This window comes from Vigna radiata, chromosome 4 (assembly GCF_000741045.1).
Source record: "Vigna radiata var. radiata cultivar VC1973A chromosome 4, Vradiata_ver6, whole genome shotgun sequence".
NCBI lineage: Eukaryota > Viridiplantae > Streptophyta > Magnoliopsida > Fabales > Fabaceae > Vigna > Vigna radiata.
Window position 1 is genome coordinate 14,580,264 of NC_028354.1, and position 19,282 is coordinate 14,599,545.

At 34.4% G+C, this 19,282-nt stretch overlaps 3 protein-coding genes across 6 annotated transcripts; 1 reads left to right on the forward strand and 2 right to left on the reverse strand.

The window, feature by feature from the left end:
* Positions 1-4,569: 4,569 nt before the first annotated feature.
* Positions 4,570-6,331, reverse strand: LOC106758403. The gene is made up of 5 exons (XM_014641331.1): positions 6,209-6,331; positions 5,901-6,119; positions 5,585-5,808; positions 5,249-5,506; positions 4,570-5,158 (listed from the first exon to the last, which is right to left on the reverse strand). The coding sequence occupies exons 1-5, from the start codon at positions 6,329-6,331 to the stop codon at positions 4,570-4,572; spliced, it is 1,413 nt and encodes a 470-aa protein (XP_014496817.1).
* Positions 6,332-8,360: 2,029 nt separating this feature from the next.
* On the forward strand, positions 8,361-14,575 carry LOC106759355 (ascorbate transporter, chloroplastic). 2 transcript variants are annotated; one of them, XM_014642500.2, is made up of 11 exons: positions 8,361-8,631; positions 9,474-10,033; positions 10,506-10,613; positions 10,828-10,983; positions 12,004-12,219; positions 12,584-12,793; positions 12,924-13,061; positions 13,263-13,364; positions 13,479-13,544; positions 13,762-13,846; positions 13,932-14,575. In XM_014642500.2, the coding sequence occupies exons 1-11, from the start codon at positions 8,577-8,579 to the stop codon at positions 14,027-14,029; spliced, it is 1,794 nt and encodes a 597-aa protein (XP_014497986.1). In that variant the 5' UTR covers positions 8,361-8,576; the 3' UTR covers positions 14,030-14,575. The 2 variants fall into 2 exon arrangements, with proteins under 2 accessions (XP_014497986.1, XP_022635622.1); XM_022779901.1 differs by lacking the exon at positions 8,361-8,631 and adding an exon at positions 8,800-9,349.
* Positions 14,576-15,282: 707 nt separating this feature from the next.
* Positions 15,283-19,061, reverse strand: LOC106758743 (origin of replication complex subunit 5). 3 transcript variants are annotated; one of them, XM_022779902.1, is made up of 5 exons: positions 18,909-19,061; positions 16,843-17,706; positions 16,328-16,753; positions 15,800-16,106; positions 15,283-15,575 (listed from the first exon to the last, which is right to left on the reverse strand). In XM_022779902.1, exons 2-5 carry the CDS (start codon positions 17,676-17,678, stop codon positions 15,546-15,548), a joined length of 1,599 nt encoding a protein of 532 aa, XP_022635623.1. In that variant the 5' UTR covers positions 17,679-17,706; positions 18,909-19,061; the 3' UTR covers positions 15,283-15,545. The 3 variants fall into 3 exon arrangements, with proteins under 3 accessions (XP_022635623.1, XP_014497205.1, XP_014497204.1); XM_014641719.2 differs by having other exon boundaries at positions 15,283-15,681; positions 16,843-17,703; positions 18,909-19,060; XM_014641718.2 differs by having other exon boundaries at positions 15,283-15,681; positions 18,909-19,060.
* Positions 19,062-19,282: the final 221 nt, after the last annotated feature.

Genomic DNA, 19,282 nt, shown 5'->3' on the forward strand with positions numbered 1-19,282 from the left:
ACCTAAGTCAATCTTGGTCAAGTTAGTCAAGGTCGAAGGTCGATCAAATGATTTTAGTCAAAAATTGTTGCATTTTGATCAAAAGTTAATCAAAGTTAGTCTCGATCGAAGGTCAATCCACATTAGTCCTAGTCGAAGGTCGGTTTGAGTTGACTCTAGTGGAGGTAGTCTTGGGGGAAGTTTGTCCCAAGCTGGTCCCAATTGAAAGTATGCTCATGTCAATCCTAGTTAAAGGTTGGCCCATGTTGTCATTAACTGACTCAATCAAGTTTTAAAGTCTGATAAGTCAATCATAACCTAATATCTGCTTAAGTTGTCCACGACCAAGGGTCGTCCCAAGTCGTACTTCATTGAGGGTCGATCTAAGTCGTTGTTGAACCTACTCAAGTCATCACCAACTGAGTGTCAACAAGAGTAATCCTCGACTGAAGATCAAGGGTTAACCTAATCATCCCCGTTCAAGGGTTGTCTCTGACTTACAGTCGACCCTAGTTGTCATTGACCGAGGATCGGGCCGAATTGACCTAAGCTAAGTATTAAACTGAGTTGGCTCAGTCCATATCTAATGAATTTAAAAGTCAGGTATATTAAATCGATCACATCAAATTTAATTTCATTGATAAAGTGAATTCGATTTAATTTCAATCCAAATTAAATTAGATTGAAAAAGATATAAGTTTAGTTTATTTAGTTGAAATGATTGCAAATCAATTATAACTACATCAAGTAAATTCATATTATACATCCAATCTATTTAATAAATCTATTTTTGATTTACATTGGACATTATAAAATTCAATCCATGTTTACTCTTAATTATAAATGAGCAAATGATAATGCAAGTGATAATGGTAACAAATTGAAATTGTTGAGGTTTTGTTTGAGAATATTATATGCACCTTATATCTAATTATTTTTTAACATTGTAGAAAAATTTTAAAAAAAAAAAAAAAGAAGATTTTGAAAGATAATTTATGTATATATTTTAAAAATCTCATAGGGCTATAATGCAATGTATTTATTTAAGTAAATGTTTATGCTTAATATCAAAATTATAATAGTATTTAGTAGTGTAATTATACTAAGATGTTATAAATTTTATATTTAAATAAAATATTTTAATCCAAAATAATGAAACTTTCATTTATTATATACGTAAATAATTGAAAAATCCTTTTATTATTTGTATTCTATAGACTAATATATTTATTTTTATTAGAATTAAACATGATTTTAGTTTTTAAAATTGAATGCGTTGTTTTTATTTTAGTTTTTAAACTTTAAAAATAAATATTTTAATTTAATTATATTAAATATTTTTAACATGTCAAATACATTTTAAAAATAGATTTAAGTTGTTTTCACTTTTTTAATATAAGTCAAATTTAAAACCGTTTACCGAAGTAAAAAAATCAAAAGTATGAGGTAATATTTTGTGATTGTATTGAAAATAAAATTCATTTCTATTATTATTGTACAAAAACATTTGAATTAACATGTTAGTGATATTTAAAACGAGACAATATTTTTTAAAACATTTAACAACACAATAAATAAATATGATTAAAATCGAAGTAAAATTAGAATAATTGTATCAAACTGATTTATTTTTAATAGACAACTCATGTTATATTTCATCATTACTATTTTCCATACCGACACAGACGGAAAAACCATTGATAAATTCGGGATTTCCATTATAGTAGTTGTTGGAAATTAGGGATATTTAAACGTGGGTTTAATCATTCACCAAGTCTCTATTTTCGCAATGAATCTCAATTTAGTCCCTCTTTTTTTCGTTTTCTCAATTGGGTCCTAAAAATCAAGAAATTGTATCAATCAGCTCCTTTCCTTTAAATTGGGGGTAACAGTGTTAAGTCTCTGTGTGACGTTGAGACAGATGTCAGTTGCTTACGTCCATGTGGATAATTGAATTTTGTTGAATGGGATAACTGATTTTTTTAAATTGACAAAAGCAAAGTTTATTACATTAATTGGGATTGGGATTTTTGTTAATCTAATTAGGGATTGAAATTGAAGGGAGAGAACTTTCTATAAATCCCTGCTCGAATCCCTAAGGGTATGTTCACTTGGGGGTGATAGGAGGTGATTGGGGGAGAGTGATTTAGTGGATTTGAAGATAATATATTTTGTTGTTTATTTGAGTGAATTTGGAGGTAAAAGAGAATGAATTTTGAAGTAAATTTTTTTAATTTGTCATAAAAACTAAATCCTACACCAATTCTCACAAACTTTATTTCAAAATTCACTCTCGTTTACCTTCAAATTCACTCAAATAAACAACAACAAAAATTACCCTCAAATTCACTCAATCACTCTCCTCCAATCACCTCTGATCACCCTTAGTGAACACACCCTAATAGAAGGGTATATTTTCATTCAACTTGTGTTCTTCGTGGAAGGTGGATAACGTCGTAGTGCTTGAAGATGGCCTATCCCTGTTCGTCTGCGTCATGCAGTGGGTGGCGGAAGCAAGACGGTAATGGCAATGGTGGTGTCGAGGAGGATCCGAAAATGGTGGGCCGTTCTGCTATTGTGGGATGAAATGTGTTGTCAGAACTGCGAGAACGGCTAAGAACAGAGGCAAGCAATTTTGGGGCTGCCCTAAGTTCAAGGTAAGGTATTTTCGTTGTTGTTATTTTGAGTTGGAGGCTGGCCTGATTGNTGTTTTCTTCTCANAGAATGNNGGTGAAGATGGTGGTTGCAATTACTTCTCATGGTGTGCAGATCATGGGGTTGTGGAAAGGGAAACGAGTGTAAAGCGTGAAGGCATGTCTGAGTCTTTCTTGAATAGAGAATCAATGGAAGGTGGATGGAAGATTATAAGTGAACANATGGACNTGTNAGTGAACAAATTGGGAAATAGGATTAATGTCTTGGTAGGGATTGTTTGTGTTCTTTGTNTGCTGAACATTATTGTACTTACATTAGTTTTATTTCGTTCATAGGAATGTTTTTATTGTACTTATGATGCAATGTACTTAGGATGCAGCAATGAACCAAAGTTTTCCGCCTCTCAGAATTGGAAAGTGATAAAATGGGTACAAATTTTTGATGTCTGAATTGTAGATAGCAATTTTCGAGGGGTGAAATAGATTCATAATCAAATGGGAAAAAATGTATACAACTTAAATAATCAAACAAACAACTAAAACCAACAAATAAACATAAGTGTAGTGTATATTTCAAGTTGCAGAAGTACCAATAGCTCCAATTTCATTGATAATTGAGAAAACGATGGAAAGCACAATATATAACCAATGAGAACTATTTGTCAATTCGTAAGGAAGGAATGAGAACTTTCACTGATATAACCAATGAGAATTTTCATTGATACGAAGAACTGCATAAAGAATTTCAAACTTATTTGACATTTGCAAGTTTAGTAGGTTAATATAAACTAACTCACAATTTTCTCAAATTTATCATTCAGTACAAGTTCATAACCATTAGTAGAAGTTAAATGGTATTTTTCTAATTTTAGTTTGAGTTAAATTTTACTCCTTTATAGTAATTTTTCAAGGACTAAAGACACTTGATTTTCTTAATCATAACATGCATAAGTCAGTGTTTAATGCTATAAGCTATTATACAAAATTTTGTTATCTTCCAGTACTCATCTCTTTCATAATATATTGCTTGCATGTATAAAAATTTAAATGGTTACACATGCGACAAACATATTGAACTTCTTAATTTAACAAATTTATGAATTGATTTTAAGTAATTATCACCTCATAGAACTTAAAACTTTTTCCTTTGTCTGAAATTCTAAAATATGCAGAACTGTTAATGTTTGATCCGATGAAGAATCAAAACCAAGAACATTATTAAATTGAAATATCTAGACTGCAAGTTAAAACTGTGAACATAATCATCATTTGAAATATCATTATTAAATTGAAATATCTAGACTGCAATGTTTCCCTGCAAGTTAAAACCAAGGACATTATTAAATTGAAATATCATACAATACCAGATTCATAACAGTACAAGTTGTTCTTGGAGCTTTGAAGAACTTAGATCCATCTGTTTCAACAACTTACCATCACAATTTACATCGGCATGAAATGACAGCAGTGGTATATAAATGATGCTGAAAAAGGCTCCTATACTGCAGCAGTATGGAGAAATATGGAAAAAATTGAAACTGGTGTGGTCAAAGTGAATGGTAAGCTAAAATGATACTTCCAGCACATTCATATTGTCAAATTGAAATTAACAAATCAGTTAAACAGCAAAGAAAATGACCACATCAAAATTTCAATGGTTGAGTTCCAAAATCACTACAGCAGTTGCATAAAATATGCAGAAAATTATGACTGAAACTGCAGTAAGATAAAGATGGCAGCAGAGTAAACCAGAATTCTCTATAAATATGGCAGCAGAGTAAATCAACCCTCAAAACATTGGTTGGGCAAATACATCATTAAACCAGAATTCTCCATATGTTTTCAAAAGCAGAAGTAGAATAACAAAAAGTAGAAAGTTTTCCTAGATAATGTTTGGTAGCCTTAAACTATTACAAAAGTTCCTTCCTACAATGCACTAGGCTTGAGTGGATGGACCAGCCGAGGCTTGAGTGGATGGACCAGCTGAGGCTTGAGGCTGAGTCTGATGTGCTATTTCAGATTGTTGAGTGGATGGAGTTGCTGAGGCTTGAGGCTGGGTCTGATGCACAGGTCCTGCTTGGGTTGCTGATGGGCAACGACTTCTGTTATGACCTTCTTGTCTACATATGCCACATCGTTTGCGCAAGCCATATTTTTTCATTCTTGATTCATCCTTCCTCATTTCCCATTGCTCTAGTCTGCGTTTTCTCTTTGGTCTTCCAGACAATATTCTTTTGTGTGGAGGAGACACATCAGGATATGAAGTAATGTTCCACATATTCGCTCCATTTATGGGATATATAATAGAAGAATATGTCTCCAAATATGTGGACTTCATGTAGCAAGAGTCAATATATTGTTCTCCATCAATGTTGAGGAACTTCATTGCAGCCAATGAATGACAGCAGGGGATTCCAGTCAGCATCCAAGTTCTGCATGTGCAAGTTGAGTCATCTATGTTCACTACGAACTTTTCTCCATTGTTAGACATGTGACGAACTTCAAATAGCTTATTGCCTGACCAACTGTGTACAAGAGAATAATTTGATATGAACCAAAATAGTAAATTAAGATAAAAAAATAAATCTGGATATGCTTTTTTATAGTAAATTTACCTTGGAATCCAATTTTTTGTTAAATGAGATTCCTTTCTAAATCTGGATAGGATCTTGGGACAAATGGGTCCAGTGAATGATGATATGCTTGACCTCTTCTTGGCCCATCTTTGCATGAGGTAAAATCTTATCTCCTCCAACAAAGTGATTATAGGTTTACTCCTGGTAGAAAGGAGGACACTGTTGAATCCCTCACTCATATTATTTACTAAGGTGTCACATTTAGCTCTTTCAAGGAACCTTGATCTTGACCAATGCCTACAACATACGGTAAATTGAAGATTGGGTGAATAACCTGATTTTAATAAGCATCTTCATTTGCAGCGAAGAAATTACCTTGGAGGGATGACAATCAAATGCTTATAAGCATCTTCATTCAGTGCTCTAATGTTTCTCATTTCCATCTCCCAGGTTTGTGGGTGTGTGGCTGTGGTTGCCCTCCACATCAAACGCTTGAGGTTTTTCCCAGGATATTTCTTCCTGAAATTGGCATACATATGCCTCACACAAAACCTTTGGTCAACTCTAGGAAGCAATTCATCTATTGCATGAAGTAGACCCTACAAAACAATATACATGTCATTAATAAAGCATGATAATAGTTAAAACCGTAAAGTTAAAATCTCAAAGTCAAAATTAATGATAATATTACCTTTTGCTGGTCCGATATGAAGGTAAATGAAGAACAAATTTTAGCCCCTCTAAGGTCATCTATCAATAGTTCCAAGAACCACCTCCATGATTCCTTGTTCTCAACTTCAACTACACAGTATGCAATTGGCAACATCTCCTCATTTCCATCTCGGCCCACAGCTGTTAACAACTCCCCACCATACCTTTCAAAAATGCTCCATCTAAACCAATAATTGGCCTGCATGACAAAAAACTATCTTTGCAGGCCTTTAAACATACATAAAATCTCTTAAAAATGACTTCACCCCCCACATCCTCAACGTCTACCTTCACTGTTGACCCTGGGTTTTTGTCCAGCAACTCATGGGCATAATCATACAACCTTTTGTACTGTTCTTTGAAAGAGCCATCAATTTGCTCTGTTGCTATGTTTTTCGCCCTATAGGCCATACACCTTGAAATACCAATGTTCCATTTTCTTTGAATCTTTTCCCTTATATCCACACCCTTAACTCTTGGATTTTCTCTAATAGTTTTGTGTATCTTGTTGCTCAACCACTTGGAGTCAATTAATTTAAGGTTGAACTCCCTGCTGCAAGTGCGGTTGTCCACCATAGTTCTCAATTGCCAAGTTTTTACTGCCTTCATATAGCCACCATAGTTCTTCAACACCATGGACCTCTTCCTCCATAATAGTCTCAACTTCCACTTGTTCTTCATCATCATCAACACCCATAACCATATGTATGACTTCGGCTTCATCAACAAGGTGTGTCACAAACACATGCGCTTCACCATTCAGCCTAGCCAAATTAACGACATGCATGGCAGCAGTGTCATCACACAAACACTCTAACTTATCATCCAACACTGAAGCCCCTCCTACAGAGTACCACAGTTCTTTAAAGTCGTGGTATCCCAAAGATTTGACTACACTAACAATCACGAAATAACTCCAAACATCTGGGTCAAACGTAAACCTTGATGTCTCCCCCCTTCATACTTAAGCTTCACATCCTTCACTATTTTCCCTCCATGGTGAAACACAACCTCAAATTCCTCGTCCATGACGCAAAAAAACCTTATATATAAGTATTTATACACCTATAATGTAATCACATGACGACAAAACATGTATTAAAACGCACTCACACAGAAAGAAACCATAAACAAAACGCACTCACACAATACAAAAATAACTTTAAACATGGGGGGACCACAAAAAAGCTTTCAAAAATGAAACAAAATACAACGACGGGACCACCGCACCACCCAAAATCACAAAAAGAACAACAAAGCCAACTTCTTTTATTGACCTGGCCACTCGAGATTGCAGAGAAGAAGGTCCCACAACTCCCACGACGACGACAACTTCACGCTCTTTGTCAACGTCAACTTCTGTTTAACCCTAAATCCCCAAATTCATTCCCCAATTTCATAAATGGTTTAAGTGTTTGGACGGACGAACCCTAGATGCACTCTCCCAATCCCGACAACAATTTTGGACGAACCCCCAAATTAATTCGAAAATGGAACATTCACGACAACAATTTTGGTTTATGACATTAATTTTAGTATTATTTCATTTTGTGTTTATTTTTCTTAAAAATTTTTATTATTTTAATTTGTTAAAAAAATTCAATCTGCCACGTCATTTAATAAACTCCATACACTGTGCCATGTCACAAACAGACTTAACACTGTTACCCCAATTTAACGGAAAGGAGCTTATTGATACAATTTCTAGATTTTTAGGACCCAATTGAGAAAACGGAAAAAAGAGGGACTAAATTAAGATTCTACGCGAAAATAGGGACTTGGTGAATGATTAAACCTTAAATGTAATATTTTACAAAATTATTACATAGATGAATGATGAAAAAATAACTAAGGAAATGTTTAATAATTTAAAAGAAAAGTATTTAACTTTGGTTATTTAAATAATAACAAAAATAAATTATAATTATTACACTTGCAAATTAATAATTTTTGCAATTTGGATGAACTCCTCTCTTTGAGAAACACATGTTCTCATACAAAACCACAGAACACTTTTAACGTTGGTGAAGCAGCCACGTGTCAAAAGCATAATATTCCACGACTGAACCTAAGAAAATAGCATCCCTTAAAAAATAATTGAAGAAAATAATTAAATAAATAATAACAATAATATATTCTCCTGCACTTTTCTGCAGGGACAAGCTGTCAACTTAGGTTTCAAATTTTTATATTTCCATAGTAATCCTCAGTTCACTTCGTCTTATAAAGTTACCACTACCAAAAGTACAATGATCCAAAGGGGTATATCAATAATTTCACTATCTTTGTACAGTTGGCCAACTATTAGCAAGGATGACGTGCCACGTGTCACGTTCTACGCCATCCTTTTTTTTACTAGAAAGGCAACTGGAATTTCATATTCCATTAAATTTCATATTCTATTAAATATCCCAAAAAATTATCTAATTATCTGAAAAATTGTTATTATGATTACATGAACAAAAGGCAAGTTCTATTGTATGCTTTGCTTATCCAATAGCTTAGCATAGCATGGAGTGAGAGATTTCCATTATCCATGGATGACATGACATAATTTTTGCTGAATTTGAATTATGTTTTTGTGCTGTGATATGGTGTAAGACCCTTCTTCTCACTTTTCAGTTCTCACTCTCATAGCTCCTCTCTTGCATTACCAATGGCTCTGGGTGGTTTGCTTTCCAACACAAACTTCACTTCTTTCATTGGACCAGGTTTTTCTTCCTCAACCATGATTACTTTTCACTCTGCTAATTCTTTTTTATTTCTTGTTTTATTTTACTCAGTTATTTTTATGGATTAAATTATCTCTTGATTTGTTCTTTTTCTTTCAAGCCTACTATTGCTAGAGATTTTTTTCCCTTTTCTTTCTCTTTATTGTTATTTCTGGTGCTGGTGAAAGGTATTTGGTATAGAATCAGTCTACTCTATAGGGTTATACTTCGTAGAGGTGTAGATAGTAAAGCCAAACGTTGGAATTAAATATTGAAGATTTTACTGTACAAAACATTTTCCCACATTCTTTTTATAGCAGGAATGATGATAACCCTTTTTATGTTCTTGCCAACAATTAGAGTGGCTTTTGGTAAATTGAAAACTTGATTTAGATATGAAACTGTTGAGTAGTCTGGGATACTTTGTTTTTCTCAATGGTTTAACTTGGTAGAAAGTAACCTCTTATAATGCACGCTTCACTCATTTGGCTCTCAACAATCCAATTAGTTCACCAAGGGGAAAAAGTTTTTGAAATATTCCACTTTCTGAAACCAAGATTTTTTGTGTTATTTGATGCATCATAGTTGCCAGAATTTATACATATGGGGATGTAGATGATATGATAAAATTATGGATGGAGTAAAGCATGGATAACTTTTTTTGTAGTTTATTTTGATGAGAGAATTACCTATTGTTCAGCAATGCATGGAAATTATGGGAAGTTTGAGAATGTGTATCAGTTAGGTTTGATTTTGATCCTCTTGAAACCCTCTAAGCTTGCTTTATATAGATCACTACAGCAGACTATGAACAGGTTTAAGCAACTGTTTGATATGGGCAGGAAATTTATATCATTTGGGAAAGGATCTATCACCTCAAAGAGGGGACGTTTCTTGTGCATTTGTTGCACGTTATGGTGGCCAGATTGCAAATGATCATTTCTCAAGATGCTGGCATGGGATGCGTTTTCATGCTAGAGAACCTTTCAATGAGAAAGTTTCAAAACTAATACCAACATTTGAAGATGAATTGCAGCGTTGTTCTTCAATATCGCAGAGACCTATACACTGCATGAACATGAAACTAAACGCCAGCAGAAGATGTCACTGCAACCTCTCTTCAGATCTCTATAGCTGTAGCCTTGTTCAACGAAGAGCAGTATATGGACTAGGTTTAAACAAACACGGTAAGGCTAATCCGGCTTGTGTTCATTACAAGTCTGAGGATTGTGATATTACAGAATCAGAGGTGAATCCTCTTGCATCAGCTGAAGGGACAGGTGAAGCCATTCTCTTGGAAGGGAATGTTCCACAAGTATCTTCTTGGTGGCAGAAGTTTCCAAAGCGTTGGGTTGTTGTGTTGCTATGTTTTGCAGCATTTCTGCTGTGCAACATGGATCGTGTGAGTGTTTTCATTTGGTATTCACACAATTTAAATTCCAATATACTGCCATGTCTCATATTCCTTAACATTCCTTCATATTTCATTGGGTTGGCATTGCAAAGTCTCTACAATCTCTAATACTGTGCTATATTTTATGCAGAAGTTGATATTATGGTTTTTCCTTAAACTAGAATTTGGATCCTTTCTTTATTACTTACTAACAAGGCAATGTGATGTTTTGAGAAAGATAAAAGAAAATTTAATACATCCTGCATAAATAACGGTAGGCCCTATTATAACTTTTTGTGTCTCAATTCAATCTCTTATAACATCACATTGTGATGCTAGTGACATAAGTGAGTCCAAATCTTTTCAATATGAACTACTGATGTAGTTGTGTTTTTAAATTTCCCGGTTCTTGGTAGTTGTGTTTTTAATATGAACAACTGATGTGTATACTCGTTCTTTACTTGTCCATTATATTATACAGGTGAATATGAGCATAGCAATACTTCCAATGTCTCAAGAATTTAACTGGAACAGTGCAACAGTTGGCCTAATTCAGTCATCTTTCTTCTGGGGCTACCTTCTTACCCAGGTGTGATCACTGTACCCTCCATCCTAATCATAGTACTTTAAACAACAAATTGATCTGATACATTTAACTTCTAGAACGCAATAGAGTACAGCTGCTAGTTGAGCTTGGCACAAATTTTTTATGTTTATTAATAGAAATACAGTTCTTTAATTGTCTTTTCATAGTTGCGTACTGACATACATTTATGCAACGTTGTTTTGTTTTTCTGGTTTAGATCCTTGGTGGCATATGGGCCGACAAACTTGGTGGGAAACTAGTGCTAGGTTTCGGAGTTGTCTGGTGGTCAATGGCAACAATTTTAACACCTATTGCTGCAAGAATTGGGCTCCCTTGTTTGCTTATTATGCGTGCATTTATGGGGATCGGTGAGGTTGGTCTATTATATATCTATACTACTTCCATGGTTTCATCAACTTGGTTAAGAAAACAAGTTCCTATGGTCCCTTATCCAGCTATCTATTCTAATGCAAAACCAATTATCAGCCTTAAAAAAGGATAAATGAAAAGAAAATTACAAAAGTGGAGTTAGATTGAATTTTTCTTCCTTCTTCAAATTTCTTTATAAAGACAAAATGTGAGTTTTGTCAGTAAATTAGGAAGGTTGAAATCTGGTGTTAAATTCATATTATGATAGGAAATAAAATCCGTATAATTGAGGGGAAGATTAGTCTGGATCAAATCAATTCCTGATATGTTGATACCATAGAATAGGCTGTTTTTATTCCTTTTCTATTTATATGATGTAAATCATTAACGTGAGAATCAGAACAAAGTTATATATATTCCCTTCCCACTTAAAAGTTTCTAAAGCGTTGAACAGGTAAGAGGAGTTCTGAATCATCTTAATAATCTCCAAAGACTCTTAGGATATCGTATGCTTCATCTTCACAAAAATGCTACGATAGGATGTACATATGTTAGACTTGGTCCATCATATAGCAATACTTGAGGATTTCACACACGCGATAAACAGATCAGCCTTTTGTAAAATTTCATCTGAACCTTAATGCTTTGGTGCTCCTCAAAATTTGGAGTGTCCATTGTTAGGCTCTGACAAGCTTTATTATAGACTTTTGGTCGATAACATTGCTTGCAACTTTGTATCATGTAAGTGTGAAGAAAAAGTTAGAAAACTAGCCTCAAAGTATGAACTTTATTTTCCTTTAAAACAGACAGGGCAAGTGATGCACAATGCAACCAAGATGGACAAACATAGCTTCATAGTTTTTGACCTCTACCCTCCAAAACTAAGATATCCATGTGTAAAATAATACAAACAAATGGATTATATTTTACCATATGTATGATCTCACGTCGAAAGTCTATGCATGTAGACATCAATCTTAGTCTTAAGATTTAGAAACCCACCATGCTAACTATTTGTTTTCAGGGTGTTGCCATGCCTGCTATGAATAATATGCTTTCCAAGTGGATTCCAGTTTCAGAGAGAAGCAGATCACTGGCCCTAGTATATAGTGGCATGTACCTTGGTTCGGTGGTTGGATTGGCATTCTCACCATTACTAATCCAAAAATTTGGGTGGCCATCAGTTTTTTACTCTTTTGGATCCCTTGGAAGTATCTGGTTTGCCTTGTGGTTAAGAAAGGTAAGTCAATTTCACTTTAGTTTCAATGAAATCTAATCCATGTATCTTTTCCTAATGGAAACAAAAAAAAAAAAAAAAAAATTGACAGGAGGAAAAAAGAACCTTCCCCCTGACAACCCATAATTAAGGGGGATAGTCTAAAAAGTGTTTCACAGTGTATGACTTTAATTTCGTCAGTATGCAATTTTATTTTCAAGAATAATTATCCATTGACTGGATATAAGAGCAGACCAACTTTTTTGCACAACTAGGCCTCTGAAATTCTATTTAGGTGGAAGCACATTATCATTGCATATGAAAGTTCTAAATGGCAGGCGCACTGCTTAGTTTCGTGCTTAGCCTGTTGACTCATTTCCTCTACCAGGCATATAGCTCCCCAAAAGATGACCCAGATCTTGGGATAGAGGAGAAAAGGCTCATACTAGAAGGCAATGTATCAAATGCACCTGTTTCTTCCATTCCTTGGAAATTAATTTTATCAAAAGCACCGGTTTGGGCTCTTATAATCTCCCACTTCTGTCACAATTGGGGGACTTTTATTCTTCTGACCTGGATGCCTACTTATTATAATCAGGTACTGACTTTTTAATAAATTTAACTACTTTCTTAGTTGTATGTATCTATAAAATGAACTCAGTACTAAGTACATTACAGGACATTTGCGCTTTTAGGCTACTGAATAAATAGACTAATCATTTTCTCAGGTTCTGAAGTTCAACCTCACTGAATCTGGGCTCTTATGTGTTCTTCCATGGTTAACCATGGCTGCTTTTGCAAATATTGGTGGGTGGATTGCTGACACACTTGTGAGAAAAGGCGTCTCCATAACAGCTGTTCGAAAGGCAAGAAAATCGTTGTTCTTATAGCATAGTTTTGTCATGCATGGCCAACTGGTATACATATGATGTTCTTAATGGAATGCCTTTTTTCTTAAATAATAGTGCTTAGGCATCCATTCATTTCGGTGCTAAATAGAAGGAAATATTTTGCATTGATTTCTCATTTCAAAATGTTCCTTGCTTTTAATGGTTTTGAGTTTGCAGATCATGCAATCAATAGGATTTCTGGGTCCTGCATTTTTTCTTTCTCAACTGAGCCATGTCAGAACACCTGCCATGGCTGTACTATGCATGGCGTGTAGTCAGGTTTGAGCTTCCTCTATTTTTTGAACCATTAGAACCTCTACAACACCTTTCCATATGTTCTAAATATATGAAGAATAACCTTAATTTAACCATAATATGTTATTTTCTTGACAGGGATCTGATGCGTTCTCACAATCTGGTCTCTATTCCAATCACCAAGACATTGGACCCCGCTATGCTGTGAGTATTTGCTTTGCTAATTTACATGACAACAACCAATAAACTATCCAATGTGAGCTTAAAAGTGTTAAGTAGTAATATTATTAGTAAAAACAATATGGCAGACTTGAAGAATACAATACACTTCACTTCAATTATTGTTCTAGATAGTTATACATCAACTCAATCATACATCTAAATATGCATCTACCATATTATTCACGAGATTCAATTTCAGGGTGTATTGCTTGGACTATCAAATACGGCAGGAGTGCTTGCTGGTGTATTTGGTACAGCTGCAACTGGTTTAATACTCCAGCGAGGTTTGAGAGTTCCCTCTTCATTTTGAAGTTCACCTTGTTTTGTAACTTCTTTCTAGGTTTCCAATCATGTGATCTTTTATTGCAGGTTCTTGGAATGATGTTTTTAAGGTTGCTGTTGCTTTGTACATAATAGGGACATTGGTGTGGAATATCTTTTCTACTGGAGAGAAAGTTCTTGACTGAAGATTTCATGCCAAGGAAAGTGTAGCCTTTTTAGCCATTGAAATATAGAAACGGATGGAACAGTAATCAGATTACCAAACATGTCTTGGAAGATTAAACACCCTCAAAAAGTAGAAAAGAAAGAGACACCATGGAAGTTTTCACCATAAACCATGGCCTTTGATAAAATAGTGTCTCCAAGAAGAAATCTTGGATTAATTTTGCTCCTTTTCCTCAACACTCCTCTACAGTGAGTTTGTTTCTAAAATGAGTAAGTAAAGGTACCCTTATATTTTAGTAAGATAAGCTTAGAATACACTTTAAATTAAGTCAATATTAGATACATTTTTACTTGCTTACTTTATAGCCAAACTCAGTAATAAACTCATTTACTGGTCCTTTTCCCTTTTGCCCATGCCTTTGTTCCATGAACTCAAGTGCTTTCTGTATAGAAAGTCAGTGGACTGTTTCCTCATGTCAAACCTCATCTAAGCATACACAAGCTCAGATTATACATGTTAATTAGATTATTCAGCTATCTCTCTAACAAGGACATCTTTATCTTTATCTTTTTCATTTTATCAATGTTTTAAAAAATAACTGGCCATTGAACTAATAAAAACACTAATACACGATTTATTGATATAATTTAATTGAGTTTGTAATGAAAATGCTAGGAACAGTCTATTTTGAATAACTCTTTCTAATCAATTGAAAATGAATGAGTCTTCTCATTCTTACACAACTTATTTAATGAATCTCTGTTATAATTTTGTAATTTTTAGAAAATTTTCATTACTAACAAAAAATTGTGTTAAAATTAGTATTTTTTTAAAGTATCAACGTGTATATAATTTATAAAATGACAAAATTAACAATATGATAAAAATCAAATTAACAAATCATATAACATAATATGTATCTGTCTACATAACATCCATGAGTTCACTTTACAATGATTAGACACATACTAACCTGAAATACATACGAATAAAATAATTCAGGTGACAGGAATATAAATAATATTGACAACATTAACGTTATCAACCATCGCTAATGGGAATAAAAATGTTCTACTCAGCAGGGAATCGGTTCAATAGAGTAGCGATTTTGATTGGTTTTTAAGTTTAATTAGTTCAGTTTTATCAGTAGAGCGTTTAGTTAACGGTCAAACTGATACCACTAATTGGTTTCCCAATACTACTTAAACATGTACATTTTTTCATTGTAATTCATAGAAACAAACACAAGAATTTTCCTGCCAAATCTTACAATACTAATGCCAACATTAGGTTGATTTCAAAAATTAAGGTACATCTACAATGTTTCTTACAAGTTAATGTAAACAACTTCAAATAAAAAATGTAAATGCAGATCTACAAGTAAACATAAAACCAGAAAAATGTGTCACAAAGAATTATCTATTCCCTACCCCCCGCCTACAACACATTCAACATCCATGAATTTGCCATGGTCACAATTATCCATTCTACACTGTTGGTTTGACTTCAAGCATTCTAAGGAGATTCCATCTGTTTCATGTTGATGGCAGAAGCACTTGGCAGATCTGTAAGAGAAAAAAGTTGATATCCCAGCTTCGTGAACGCTGATGTCAAATATTACTAACTTCTATACAAATACTTTGATAATGGAAACTTAAGGCTCCTTGCAACCTGCTTAAGAAAATTAAAAGCATTACTTCTTGTTTGTAGTTTATGTGTATATTGAAAATCTTTACATAAACAATATCAAAGAATTTTGAGGGAAAGTTAGGGAAGAGATAGATGTCACCTTCAAAGCCAGATCTTCGGAAATGGTTGATCGATACCGGGTTGAGCCCTCAATTGGACAGCTTCTACCTTTGAATATAAAATTAGCATTGCAGAGACTAGACAGCTGCAAAAGAACATCAGACATCAGTCCAGCACTGCCACCCTCAACTCCAAATCCATCATTGTTTGGTTCTTCCTCATCTTCCGCAACTGATACAAGGCACTGAAAGATGGCTAATAACCTCTCCAATGGGAAAGTTCCAGGTCCTTTCATTAGTAGCTCCTCTTCCAAAGTTTCTTTCCGTTCCATCGCTTTCTCAGAAGGCCTATCCATGAAAAAGCACAACTCAGAAAAATAGAAACTTAAACCTCCAATCAGACAATAGTTAGAATTTTAATTCCTACAAAGACAAAAGTGAGAAGGGAATTGAGTACATGGGAAAGGCCAGAAAAAGGCTTCATTCAAAATGATGAAGAGTGTTAAATCATGCCACTTTGTGATCATAACAAGACATATTTGGTATTAATATTAAATCATCATGCTTACTTCCTCTTCCGCTTTCGATTATCAGAACCACCTCTGGAATCAAAAAGAGAAGCATCAAGAGTAGCTGGGTTTCTGGAGGCAAGGAATGCTGAAATCAGAAGATACTTTGCACTAGTAGACATATGAAAATCAAGACTGCCTAGTTCTTCAGATTTCTCCAATCTCCTGGGATTTCCCTTCCGCTTTTCGTCTTTCAGGGCATCCACTTCAGTAGAAGAAAGGGATGAAACCTTAAATATCTCATTCAAAGAGGGGCCAATATGAGGGTTGATATGAGCAAGCAGCCTTCGCCTCATCTGTTGATCAGGAGCAACTCCCTTTCCCTTATCACTTAAAGGTTCACAATATTTTTCATATAGTGGCTTTAAGGCGGCAGACAAATCACCAACTTGCTTTGTAATTCCATAAAAAGACTTCAGAACCACACTGCAAGAAAAGAAGACATAAAAGTCTTCACTATATGAGATCATGTAAAGCAGACAATGGAAAAGAGCTATAGGGATAAAGTGTGTTACTCGAGAAATGAGGAATAAAGCTTCTGGTTCACTTGGTTTCTTAATAATATTTGACGAATATCACCTTCTGTATAATCAGGAAAGTAAACGGGGATAGGCTCTACATATCCCATGTTGGAGTAAAATGTGTCTGGGGAAGTACTACTGATAAAAATCAGACCCACCTCATGCATCTTTAGCATATCGTAGAGATTAAACAGTACGGGCAATATAGTAGAACTCTTATCCCATTCCCTAACAAGATGAAAATTGTCAAAAACCAAGTAGATCATGTTTCCAATTTTCTCTTGTCTCATCTTATTTGAGACCAACATCTCTGACTTCTCTTTGAGGTTGTTTATAACATTGGTCAATGCTTCCCGAAGAAAGTTGACAAAATCAGACGGTCTGTCACAGCGTTTTGCATTTGCATAACCATTGGCAGCATTTTTTCTATGGAGAAATAACTGATTCAGAATAGATTCAAACAAGATACCCTGGTTATAACATGTCCTACAACTAGAATAAACGAGAGGCCTGTTAAGATGCCTGAACAATTGAAGAATGACACTGGTTTTTCCAGTACAAGGGCCTCCATATACAAACAAAGGAAGCATTGGTGAATTCAAAGGTCCCAAAAGACGCACAATCTCAAGAATCTGGTTTCTTCTACCAGGAAAGTTGGAAATTATGTCATCTAGACTGATTGGATCTCCTCCAACTAAAAGGTCGTTGATTGTCAAAGGTTCAAGGCTATTTACTTTTGCTGCAATTACATTATTTGAAGTGGATGTCGGAGATGAAGCCGAAGACCTTGTCATTCTTCTTGGGGTTTGTGAGGTTTTCTCTTTATCCATTGTCTCAACCGCTGACTATCCTTAACTTCTGACAATGATGAAACCATCAATTAGAAATGAATGAAGAGGATACACCAATAAATATGAATGCCAATTGTTGGTTGTTACCAACAACACAATGGTAACCCAAAACCCAGCCCAATATCGTAATTAAAAGGTTCAACCAGACACAAGTATCAAAAGACCGTATTATATTATCATTTAATAGCACTTCATAAATCAGAAAACACAACCCCTTTTATTCTAAAGAAAACAAAACCAATGCAACCTTTGGGTCATCAATCCACCATTTGAGTGGCGTAGATTAACATGAGCACATTATCCAATCCAATGAATACTCAAGTAAGCATTAAAAACCTTTATCATAATCACTACAAAGATTCACGTTCATATAAAGCATTGATTAATGTCAGACAGTAAAAAAAAGGTTGTATGAAATGGAAGTTTCCTTTCAAGAGCAAATCTAAATATTAATGATTTCAGTGATATCAATCTAAAACAAAACTTGAAATACAGTGTGTAAATGACATTAAGTTGATCTGACAACAACTGGATGACATAATTCTGCACTAAAGGATTCCCATTTTTTTTATATAGAAAGCAATGAAGTAATTTCCAAAAAATCAAATATGTGAGTAACTTATATGAACCCTGTCATGGCGAGGGCGAAGAATCTAAAGACGAACACACTCACTCCCAAACATTGTTCACTAAACGACTCAAACAGATAATAAAAATTCAAATAATTATTACTCTGTCGAAATGAAAGCGCTGTGTAACAGCACCACAATCAAGTTTAGACAGAGGAAAACCCAGAAGACAAAGTAGAAGCAATGTGGCCTAGAAAATCAATCTCTTATCCGACCCAACTCGGAGCAATTAATGCCAAGTAAAAGTAATGCATCTTTGTCCAAGAACGTAATTTTTCAACAAAATTTCACATTTAATAAATTGGGCATCATCCCATTGAAGTGCACTTTCAAGCACAAAGATTGGGGTTACTCCAATTCCTAGTTTTTCAGACCCACTCTCAAAAAACTGACCTTTTCATTGTTGATCACCACCCCAAAGAAAAAGAGTAGAGATTTCACATCCCAATGGAGAAAATAAACAGAACAGAAATTGCCCAACTTAAAACATTTGAGAATCATGGGCATACAGTACATTCGGTATGTCAGCGATAGAGGACGAAAACTGCGTATAACAGAGAGAGAGAAAGAGGGAAGTTACCTTATTGGTGAAATGAATGAAGAAAAGAGAGAAGGCAAAGTCTTTTAAGTGTGGATTTGGGTGCAAACTCAACAGTGATGGCGCCAAAACCAATCGACACGACCGGAAAAAAACTTGCCTAAGATTTCTGCGTTGCCTCCTAGATTTTCTTTGCTCCTATATTAATGTTGGCAATAATATTATGGTTTTAAAACGAAATAAATGGAATAATGTCTTTATATAAATGCATTTTATATATTATATTTTTTATTAAGTATTTTAATATAATATCACATTCTTCTTTAATTTACTTACATGTTATCATTTTTATTAAAAGGCATAAAAAGTTTTATTTTTTATTTTTGAATATACTAATTTTTATTTTTTTATAATTT